General features: G+C 40.0%; 1 protein-coding gene across 8 annotated transcripts in view; it reads left to right on the top strand.

Annotated features, from left to right (window-relative positions):
* Positions 1-10,991, top strand: part of DMD (dystrophin) — a 2,246,075-nt gene extending 2,235,084 nt beyond the window's left edge. For 6 of the 8 annotated variants that reach the window (XM_055393453.2, XM_055393450.2, XM_055393451.2 and 3 more), the window contains one exon: positions 8,539-10,991. In XM_055393453.2, coding sequence (XP_055249428.2) covers positions 8,539-8,636 — 98 coding nt within the window. In that variant the 3' untranslated portion in view covers positions 8,637-10,991. Of the gene's footprint in view, positions 1-3,681; positions 3,718-8,538 lie in introns of all 8 variants that reach the window. The other 2 variants (XM_055393452.2, XM_088833693.1) reach the window with 2 other exon arrangements.
* Positions 10,992-12,005: the final 1,014 nt, after the last annotated feature.

The following is a 12,005-nucleotide window of genomic DNA, read 5'->3' as shown; positions in this document are numbered from 1 at the left end:
GTTGGTGAACTGCCATCTGTGGGCCAAATCTGGCTCACTACCTGCCTTTATAACTAAGCTGTCATCATAACACAGCCACCCCCACTCATTTACATATTGTCTACGGAGGCTTTCTCACTCCAAGGGCAGATAGTTGTGCCAGAGCTGAAGAGCTGTTCCAGAGACCATGTGACTGGCAAAGCCTGAAATACTTACTATCTGGACCTTTACAGAGCAACTTTGCCAACTCCGGCTTTACATGATTACATTGTTGTCCACTCTAGCACATAATGTATGTGCAGTCACAGATTTCAGTGCTGATCAACTTTCAGTTCAGCAAAACTGTGCCTCTGAATTGATTTATACATTTATATCCGTGTTCACCAAAGACCCTGCATTTTCAATCAACTATAGTCATTTCAGTCTTCTTTCACTTGTAATGAAACAGAGATCCTTAAAAGGGACTCATTCTTCCTGAACTTTTAAAAAAAGTCAGTGAACTGAGATACAGAAACTAATAAAGATACTCAGAAACAGGAACATCCCGGGACTGTGACTCTGAACAATGAATTACAGCCAGTCATCTCAGGTTCCCACTGCCTGAGGAAACGTGACTTCTCCAGACCTGACCAAGCCCTTTATTTAGACTCAGGACTCCCCAACACACTTCCTCTTTCTCTTGATTCATTTCCTGACAGACAGCATACCACATTGCCAGATGGACCCCCTAACCCAAGGCCTAAGGAGACTCATTTCCAAAGAATGTGTTTTTGCAATGCAACTTTTATCTGGTACTTGATTTACTGGCAAAGATTTCTTTTTTAATGATGCAACCAGTGAGCCTCTGTTTTGCCAGCATAGAAACTACTCCAGATACAAGCAGAAAACATGTGTTTTAAGTCTTTTTAAACACACAGCGGACCTCCGTTCGTACTATGCTAATAAGCACACCAGAACCCAAAGCGACGAGGGAAGGTTTTTGAAAGAACTGAGGGATCATGTAACTTGGGGAGGTCCATGTCACAGAGAGCATGGCTTCTGAAGAGGTGCCTGAAACAATTCAAAGCATCTGTTGCACCTTCAGCAGTGACCAGTTGATCCTGAGCTCTGAATATGGCTTGGTGAAGAATTAATAAAGATCTGTAACCTTTATCATTCTAGTAACTATAATTACATTCTAGAACTAAATCACATTGCTTTCTAACAACCCTGACCTTCCTAAGGTTCTGAAGTCTTTAAAAATACACCCAAGTCAAGGACCTACTGTATAGCACAGGGAACCAGACTCAATATTTTGTAATAACTTCTGTGAGAAAAGAATCAGAAAAACAATACATGGGGACTTCCCTGGTGGTCCAGCGGTTAAGACTTCATCTTCCAATCCTGGGGGTGTGGGTTCGATCCCTGACTGGGAAACTTAAGATCTCACATGACTGGTGGCCAAAAAAATAAAAAATCCAAAACAGAAAAAAGAAGCAATATTGTAACAAATTCCCTAAAAACTTTAAAAATGGTCCACTTCAAAAAATTGTTAAAAAATACCCCCCCAAGAAAGAATAAATAACTATATATATATATGTATGTACACACACACACACACACACACATATAGCTTCCCAGGTTTCTCAGTAGTAAAGAATCCACCTGCAGTGCAGGAGACAAAGGACACATGTATTCCATCCCTGGGTCGGGAAGATCCCCTGGAGAAGGAAATGGCAGCCCACTCCAGTATTCTTGCCTGGGAAATCCCATGGATAGAGGAGTCTGGCAGGTTACAGTCCATGGGGTCGCAAAGAGTCAGACACAACTTAGTGACTAAACAACCACCACAACATACATACATATATGTATATATATATATGAATCACTTTACTATATACATATATACTATATACATGAAACTAACACAACATTGTAAATCAACTATACTTAAATTTAAAAAATAGAATAATAGACCCAAGTTACAAGCCAGAACCAGTGAGCAGCCCTTGGCATCCAAGCTAAAGGACAGCAAGCAAGGCCAAGTGTCCAAAAACATCAAAGGACTCTTGGCCATGACCTAGTGTGGCGACCTTCCTACCTTAGTTCACCTGGCAGTTACCAAATACCCACAGTGTCAAGGTACAGTAGACGTATCAGGGATAGAGAGGTAGGTGAGCAGCATGTGGACCCGCCTTCAAGGAGCCCATATAGTCTTATAGGGGAAGAGAGTTAATTCTACCACCAGACAGTATAACCATGAAGTAAAAGATTTCTTTTTCATTTTGCCAGTGGTGTCAAGGAGAATAGATGACTCATTCACACTGGGTTTGGGCCCTCAAAGATGATGCTATTCTCCCCCTTTCCTTTTTCCCATTGTCTGCTATGGTCCTACCACTGGAAACGCCCACAACTGCTGAGCCAGTACTTTTTTGTCTCTCTCTCTTTTCTGGTTTGAAGAGCATCGTGAATACCTTGACCATGTTTATTACATCGTCATGCCTGCCGTTTTTGTATCCCAAAGAAAGGGCTGAATCAGGAAAATTTGAAAGGAAGGTGGAAGCAGGAGAAGGTCATACTTAGAAAACCTTTACCTGTATGCTAGAAGTTCAACCCTAGGCTTGAGTTTTTAAAGCTTTCTTCTGCATGAGTAGCTCCAGACCTCTTTGCTCTCGACAAGGAATCCTGGGTTCATAGGTCCTTTTGGAGCCACTGACCATGGTGTGTTGGGGGAAGGGGCTCTGCTCTGCTTATATCTTGCTCTACATACTGGATTCCAGAGAAGATTGTTTTAGGAACTATCCCACTATTAAAGCCAAAGTTTAACAACCAGTACTTCACTTTAGGGTACCCTGGAGATAAAAAGGAGATTATGTACCCTAGACGTGCCAGGTACGATCATCAGTCCCTCGTTTTCTGTCCAGTTATAAATACTAGCATAGCAAAACTTTCTCAGCACAGCCTGTTTTTTGAAAACACATAACCATGTGTACAGACATAGGATTCTAGAAAACAAACAAGGCTGGGGGGTCTGTTGCTGACCCTCCAGGCTCCTGGAATCTGCTGAATCATGAGGTGGAAGGTGAAGGCTCATTGCTGAATCATGCTCCGTGGCTTGCCCGCAGTGGGACTTAACTCCTTCCTGCTTGGTTTCCGTTTTCTCCAGTGCCCCCAGTCCCGTCACAGACATGCTGAGCTCCTATCATACAGAACAAGTTGTCCCGAGAGGATGGGGTCTAGGCTCTAAGAAGCAGTGTTCCACCTTGCTTTTGCAGTGCAGATTTTTGGCACCCCAAACCAACTACTGTGTATGGTTTGGTGCATTGCTTATCAAGTGGACAATGAAGAGATTCTGAGATTTTTGGCCAGTAAACTTGAGATTCTACAGTTGCCCTTGAAAACAATGCTCAGCTTGTCAGGTTTCCCTGCCAAGCCAGCTTTCGTGCACTTAAACACATGAGCTCTATGGATCCTCTGAGTGATGTTTCCTGGATCATGTTATCTGTTTACACTGATTTTAAGTCTATGTAAAGGTTATTTGACTGGATGTGTCTTTTGGGTTTTTTGTTTCTGTTTTTTTTTTTTTTTCCAGAAGGGGATAAATGAATTGTCATCTCAACATTTGTTTGGTAAAAGAAGCAAATTGGTATGAAACTGTATATTTATGCATGTTTTTTTTTCCCTTTCTGATATCTCTGCTTCTTCCTCTCTCTATTATTAAAGGAAGAAATACCCCTGGGAAGCCAATGAGAGAGGTTAGTGAGATTCAGGCTCACAGCCATGGCTTCTGTCTGTCTCATCCCGCTTTCTATGTTTGGCGTCTGTGTAAGAATTGTGTGCGTGCACGCGCATGTGTGTATTACACGTGTCATCATGTAAGGATGGTAGTCACCTCTCCACTTGCAGCTCATGAGGAACATGCCTCAAATGTTCATGGCCATTGTCATCACCATGACAACAGGACCAGGGGTTGGGGGAACAGGACTCTCTTAAAGGGCAACCCTTCGTAGTCCCTAAGTTGGAATCCTGAAGTTCATCATCTGTTGCCATTTGCAACACAAACAAAATCTTCACAATACATTTAGCCTCGCACATAGTCAATGAGTCATAAAGCTTCCTTCCACTTCCAAGACCCTAGTGTTTTCTGCCAGTACCCTTGGTTTTTATTCTTCTGGGATGACTTCATTTTGTTTTCGTTTTCTTTTTCCTGGTTCCTACAATCTCTCTTTCCCACTTTAGCTAACATTTTTTTTTTGAGCACTTACTGTATGCCAAGAACTTTTCTAAGCACTTGCCATCTTTTTCATTATGTAATCTTCACAACAAGCCTCTGAGGTAGGTACTCGTATCCACCCCGTTTTAAAGATAAGGAAAGTGAGTCAATAAGCGGGTAAGCAGGGTGTCCAAGGTGACAGAGCCAGGATTTGAATCCAGGCAGTCTGGGTCCAGAGCCACGCTCTTAACTATGTGCTTTACTGCCACTTAGAAAACGATGTGTGAAAAGCATATGACATCTCAACTTGCCCATTAGAGGAGTTTGTTTTTAATTTGGTATCTGGAGCCAAATAGACCCACACCCAGTCAGGAATAAAAAGTGAATTTTGGAGTCTAGAGGGATTTTTTAAAATGCCTTTTATAGGTAGGGTACAGTGTTATCACTGAATGTGGTTTGGGGTTTAATAGTAAAAGCCACTTCCTTCTGCATACTACCCGGAATATTATCTAAACACTGATTTACCCCACAAAATGACATGTTGAGTGACAGCCTAAATGAAACAAGATCATGCTTACCAAGAGTTGAGTATGAAGGAAGCGAGAAGAAATGCTCTCCCGTGGGTGGCAATAGCGTATATTCTGGTGGGAGACAGGCTGGATAGGTGGGGAGTCCTTAGGAGAGGGTTCTGAATCCTTAGCAAGAGCATGGACAAGAGTAGCCACTGATTCATTTAAATGTAAGGAGTCATACTGGAAATTCTGCCAGTGCCATGCCACGCAGGTCTAATCGACTGAATGATCCTCCAGCGTGTCTCCACCTGTACTCCCTTCCAAGGCTTGTGGGGTCCGAGGGAGGGGAGTGGTGGGCTGGGAGGAGAAACAGGAAACCTGAATCTGTGAAGTATTGAATGCTCCTGACGGTTTGCCTTCTAATGTGAGACTTCTTGGGTTCACTCTGATGGTAAGTTCCCCTTAAAATTTATTTTAACTTGTGGTAAAAAGTTGCACTGTATTTTTTTAACCACCTTGAACATATGTCTCTTATGAATGACTTTTAGAAAAGACCAGCACATGTAATTGAAGTCCCACAGGCATGTGGAAACTCTACTACCTAAGGTGTATTATAGTCAGACAAGTTTCCAGGAAGTCAGGGAATCAAAATAATAGTGATGGTTTTTATTGTTATGAAAATAACCCCCAAATGTACAGTAGACCAGATATTTTTTTCCAAGATTAAATTCGAGAAGGAGAGAAGATAAGCACATTTCACCACGGTATTCTGGCTGTTCCTTTGGCCAGTTGAATGCTCACCATTTCTTTGGGAATGGTGTTTTTTACAAAACAGAGTTCCAAATTGCTATTGAGGTCTTGTGGCTCTGCCAGAAATTCTCAGTTCCAATCACTGCAGCAGACAGCTGCCTGAGGCAGAGGTGGCATGTGCAACTCAGTGTGTCACAGTTCGCACTGACTCGGAAAAACATACAGCTAGCCTAATGTTAAATGCACGGTGCCTTTCTTGTCAACAGTCCTTGCTTAAGAATGGATGAAATGAATACTTTCTATAGACAGATTTTTCGGTCTACTTGTGCCTGAAGCTCATCGGAGATGTCTGAATCCTGCCTGTTTTTCAGGGCCTCTAGTGCTCCTAGTTACGAGATTTTCATTTTGGCTTTAGAACAGTCTGTCAGGTGATATGAAGGCTCTCACCAGTCTGCTGCCTTCCACACATGGATAATAGATACAGGATACAAACCTTTATTTTCTGTGTCCCTACTTGTGTGTGGTTTTATGCCTCCAGCAGGTTCAGGTGTATGATTCTTCAGGGCAGTATTTCGAGCAAGAGAATTGTGTTTTCTGGCTCGAAGGAAAACCTCCATGGAAAACTGTAGAATTGTTTTTCTGGTGAAATGGGTATAGGTAAACACAGTCATGAAGGGCATCATATAGATACGTTCATTTTTTGGACAGCCATGAGGTCATTTGTGAACATTTAACCATCTGGATAGGTTAATGGCCACCTAACATTTTGTAGGAGTGTGTGTGGTATATTAAGAACCATGACCCTCTGCTTGACCTGGTAACTTAGTAAATAGCAGATACCCCTAGAACTTAGGCCTCTTAAGAGACTCAAGACTTTTTCTTCTGTGTAGTAACTGAACACCATTTTGAGTAGGAAAAGTACCAACTGGCTATCTAATCTATAACTGCATTTCTTTGTCTTGATTATCTTTTGAACCGCAGTCTACATCTCCTGGTACACAGTCTAAAATAGGCCTTTTGTAATCAGTGTTAACCAGCTGATGGGGGAAAAAGTGATTTCTGGCCTGTTTCATAATACATGTTTCTAGCCACCAGGTGGACTATACTTACTATAGGCAGCTGTGGGTCATGAGAAATGGCTGGAATTATATTTAGGTGTCAGGTTGTAAGAATCTTAGGTTTTTGCTTTTAGTGGTTTCAGTGACTGTTGTTAAGATTGTAAGCAATTTAAAATTAGCAGTTAGTCCATCTATTTTCAATCACACATGAATAATTGTACAGCTTTCCCAGAGAGACACAAGGGACGTTCTATAACCTTCTGGCATCAGGTTGATATCTGTGTTCTGAGGCACAGCAAAGGACTCACTATGTCTTTGTGTGGTTTTTATGGTTTAGAAAACCCGAAGGTGATTTTTTGTTCTTCACTGAGGGCTGCCAAACTCTTGGCCTGCTCTATGCATAGTATATACTGCTGCTGCTCAGTCACTTCAGTCGTGTCCGACTCTGTGTGACTCCATAGACGGCAGCCCACCAGGCTCCCCCGTCCCTGGGATTCTCCAGGCAAGAACACGGTGGAGTGGGTTGCCATTTCCTTCTCCAATGCATCAAAGTGAAAAGTGAAAGTGAAGTTGCTCAATCGTATCCAACTCTTCCTGACCCCATGGACTGCAGCCTACCAGGCTCCTCCGTCCATGGGATTTTCCAGTGGGTTGCCATTGACTTCTTCGATGCATAGTACATATGCTCAACCAAAATCCAGAGTAACTTTTTTTACAGCACAATTAGTCCTCACTGAAACTTTCTGCCCTAATAAAGCTCAAAGAGATTTACAAACTTGGTCACCATAATATAAATGGTTGCACGGCCTTAAACTTTTAATAAGTCTTAACTTGATCTGGTGCCATGGCTGTTTAAGTGCCAGCCTATGAATCCTCTTCAGATCCTCTCGTATATTTAAAAACGATATGTCTCTTGAAATAAATATTAGACTAGAATGCCTGCCCTAGTCTATCTTTAATTTTTATAGGGATTTTAACAATTATTATGGGAATCTGTAAAGTTGATACATGGCAAGGTAGTAATAGCCTAGTAAAGCATTTTTCCTTTCAAAGGCAGTACTTGAATAGTAGAATGATTTAATAATGCCCAAGAATTAAAATTAGCCGTATAAAAATATGGGACATACATGAAAAGGCAAGTCATAAAGTATGTCTCAAATTATCTTACTCTAGATCTGAATTTCACCACAAAGTACTGAGAGACATTGGGCTGCCTTTATGCTCCATGCTGGGGGATTAATACTAGGTCGTGTCATGTTATTATTAAAAGGCTATTCTTTAACCCTCATTTAGGAGGAGATCAAAAATGGATTCACAGGATATACAAATGCATGCCACACATGTGGGTCATATTCTAATTAGGCTCTCAAATAATTTGGAGTCAAAAGTGATTTTTTTTTCCTGAAGCTTCCTAATTCAAATGTTAGTAGTGCATAAAAAGGTCAAGAGTTTATCTTTCAATTCAAGTAAGAACAGAGAGAAAACAGTCACCTCCACCATAGCCTTAGATGTGAGCCAACAGCTTGTAACAGCCTTGAGATGAAGACCTCACATCATGGTGATGGAAGTAGAGTGGTGGTGGTGGTGATGGTGGTGGTGATAGTTATGGTGGTGGTTGTTTGATAGTAAAACAAATTTTCTTTTAAATACAAGTACATAGTAAATATTCTCCCACAACAAGGTGGAAAAGATACATGCCACCGTGAATTATTCCTTTTACAACAGGAATCTTGCACTTACCCATGGAATCCTGATATATATCTACACGGGGAAGAGGAGCATAGTCTTGGACTTTTGCCATTTCTGTGATGCTAAGAGCCTGATCCCTGATAGGAGGCTGATACTAACAATGTGGAATGGCTTCATTAACAAGGCTTTGCTTCTTCCTGGAACACTGGTGGAAAACCAAGCCCTGTTGTGTATCGCCCTCGATACAGCGTCTGTGTTGTCTTCACCTAGAAACGGGGGATGATTTCCACAGCAGCAAAGAGTTGGGGTGATGATGTCTGCACCTTGCATCAAGTCTCTCTCTCTCTTTGTTTTCCAGGACACAATGTAGGAAACCTTTTCCACTTGGCAGATGATTTGGGCAGAGCGATGGAGTCCTTAGTTTCAGTTATGACAGATGAAGAAGGGGCAGAATAAATGTTTTACAACTCCTGATTCCCGCATGGTTTTTATAATATTCATACAACCAAGAGGATTAGACAGTAAGAGTTTACAAGAAAAAAAATCTATATTTTTGTGAAGGGTAGTGGTACTATACTGTAGATTTCAGTAGTTTCTAAGTCTGTTATTGTTTTGTTAACAATGGCAGGTTTTACACGTCTATGCAATTGTACAAAAAGTTATAAGAAAACTACATGTAAAATCTTGATAGCTAAATAACTTGCCATTTCTTTATATGGAACGCATTTTGGGTTGTTTAAAAATTTATAACAGTTATAAAGAAAGATTGTAAACTAATGTGTGCTTTATAAAAAAAAAGTTGTTTATAAAAACCCCTAAAAACAAACACATACTTACACACACACACACAGACACACACACACACAGACAAACACACAAACACAAACTGAGGCAGCGCATTGTTTGGCATCCTTTTAGCGTGGTATCCATATGAAATTCATGGATTTTTTTTTCTTTTCTTACATATTAAAGATAGGACTTCCTCTAAGACCACAAAATGACTCCTTCACATAGCTCTGTTTGGAATTGTTGACTGAGTGGGACTGGCCATGGGTTTTCGTTTTACACATTTATATGTCTATCAGTATGTAAGCACTGTAGATATACAGGTAAATATAAATTTCAAGAGACATTTAAAAGTTCTCATTCAAATGTTCTTGCCACTTCCTCATGGAAAGAAATTGCTTCTCATCACCCAGGCTCACCTGCTTGGTCTAGAATGAATCCTCCCTGGAGCCTGAAACCAGAAGGAAGCTACCACAGGAAAACATGGTCTAGGGTTCCAGATGTTTCTCATTTTGAACTTTCAGCTGACAACTAGAGTACTGATTTTTTTAAGGGACATATGAATGAATACACAGGACTTATTATGTCAGATTAATCCACTGGTTGATACATTCAGCTTCCTGCTGCTGACAATGCCACGGCTTAGAGTTTGTGATGCTTTGATGAAAGAGCATCTGAAGGCATTTTTAACTTCCAGGCAGGAGGGCTGTAGATTCCCTCAGAGAGAGCAGACCACTCTTTACGTAAACGATTGGATGACTGTTCATAACCTTACAGAGAGAGCTTTATAATTACAACGCTGTTACTTTCTCACAAACAGCAGTGGGTGTCTTGGTTTTCCAGTTTTGTAAGACTTTTTTTCCCATTGCAATGACTTTGTAAATGCCACAGACTTAATTTAAAATAACCCTTGTGAAAATGTGGAAGACAGTTGCCCCATCACATTATGACATTGTTAAATATCCACCCAGATGCCCAGGACCCCTGAGTCCCTGTTCGTCATTTTTCTAAGTAACTCCAGGCAGGTTTGTTGAGTGGGAACGCAAATGGATTCAAACGTTCCAAGAGGTACTCCAAACCCCTTTTTGGTGGATTAGGCAGGTTAAATATATATATATATATATATATATATAAACAGAAATCATTTGAAAAGAGGAGTACAGGCAAGAGGACTAACTGGTAGGAAAAAAGCTTTACTCTTTCATTTTGTCTTATTAGTCTTTCACTCTTTTTTATCATCCATTCAATACAAATCACCCTGTGATCTATCATTTTGCAAATCTGTTACCTCTTACATCAAGTGTAATTAACTTTTGGAGAGTGGGTTTTGTTCCTTATTTTACTAATGATAATTAACATCAAACATGGCTTCTTATGCTATTTCTACCTCACTTTGGTTTTGGGGTGTTCCTAATCATTGTGCACACCTGATTTCACAGCTTTGCCACCTGTCCATTGTGTGAACATTTTCCTCCATGTTCTTTTTCCTTTATAATTTCCAAAAGAAAACCCAAAGCTCTAAGGTAACAAATGACATGAAGATTTGATTTTAGTCTTGGCATTTTTTTTTTTTCCTTTATGTGACGCTGGACTTTTCCTTTACCTGAGGTTTTGTGCTTTTATTTTTTTTAAACCATGATTTAAAACAAGGGGTTACTTTACTTCCTACTAAGAAGTTTAAGTTTCATTCTAAAATCAGAGGTAAATAGAGTGCTTGATTTTGTTTTACTTTTTTGTTTTATTTTATCTTTTAGACATTAGTTCTGGAGTGAGTCTCAAAATATTTGAATAAAAACTGAGAGCTTTATTGCTGCATTTTACACATTAATTTGGACATTATTTCATGTTCCTTATAACCACTGAGTAGTAAACTGTAAGTCATAATGTAACTGAAACCTAAACATCACGTGGCATGTTATGTCATTGTTTTCAGGTACTGGGTTCTTACTTGCGTATCGTAATGTATTGTGTTTTAACACCAACACTGTAACATTTACTAATTATTTTTTTAAAACTTCAGTTTTACTGCATTTCACAACATATCAGACTTCACCAAATATATGCCTTACTATTGTATTATATTACTGCTTTACTGTGTATTCTCAATAAAGCACGCAGTTATGTTACAAAAAAAGTGTCGACTGCATTGTTTTTATTTTAATTTAGTCACTTTTACATAGGTAATACTTTCATATTGTCAAAAAATGAAAAATCTATGCAGCCAGTGAAAAGACCCTCACTACCTTATTCCCACTTCATCCTCACTGCCCTCTGAATAAAATAATTTCTTGTGTATCCCAAAGTGTCAGTATTATATGAGCAATTACAAACATAAGTTCCTACTTTTTGTCCTTTTCATACACAGAACCTAGCATTCTATGCATTCATTAATACATCTTGGTTTTTTAAACTTAAGAAAGGGCTCAAGTAATCCATTCTTAATTATATTGAAATAGATCTTTTTTTTCAACATAGAAAATGCTTTCCTCATACTTTTTTCAGGAAAAAATCCAGGAAACCAGGGATTCCCTGGTGTCTCAGACAGTAAAGAGTCTGCCCGCAATGTGAGAGACCTGAGTTCGATCCCTGGGTTGGGAAGATCCCCTGGAGAAGGAAATGGCAACCCAGTCCAGTATTCTTGCCTGGAAAATCCTGTGAATGGAGGAGCCTAGCAGGCTACAGTCCATAGGGTCGCAAAGACTTGGACACAACTGAGCAACTTCACTTTCACTTTTTTCATACTTTTTTATAGATGTCTCATAATCCAGTGGGTGTTTGTGGGATATTATTTAAATGGTCCCCTTTGGTGGGACATGTGGGTGGTGATTTTCTGCTTTTGCTCCAACACAATATCACACATCTCTTGTTTCATCTTTTCACTTGTGCGAAAACATATACGGGGGACACATTCCTAGAAGTGAGTTTTCTGGATCAAAGGTGGTAAGCATTTGTAGTTTGGGAGGTAATTTTTATGCGGCAATGGTTATAGTGTTTGTTTTGTGTTTTAGTAATAACAACTGTATGAATTAACCAATTTGC

The sequence above is a fragment of the Moschus berezovskii genome, chromosome X, assembly GCF_049115385.1.
Source record: "Moschus berezovskii isolate FMDL1 chromosome X, NW_MosBer_1.0, whole genome shotgun sequence".
Taxonomy (NCBI): domain Eukaryota; kingdom Metazoa; phylum Chordata; class Mammalia; order Artiodactyla; family Moschidae; genus Moschus; species Moschus berezovskii.
The sequence above is the reverse complement of the archived record's forward strand: the minus strand, read 5'-3'. Positions and strand labels throughout refer to the sequence as shown.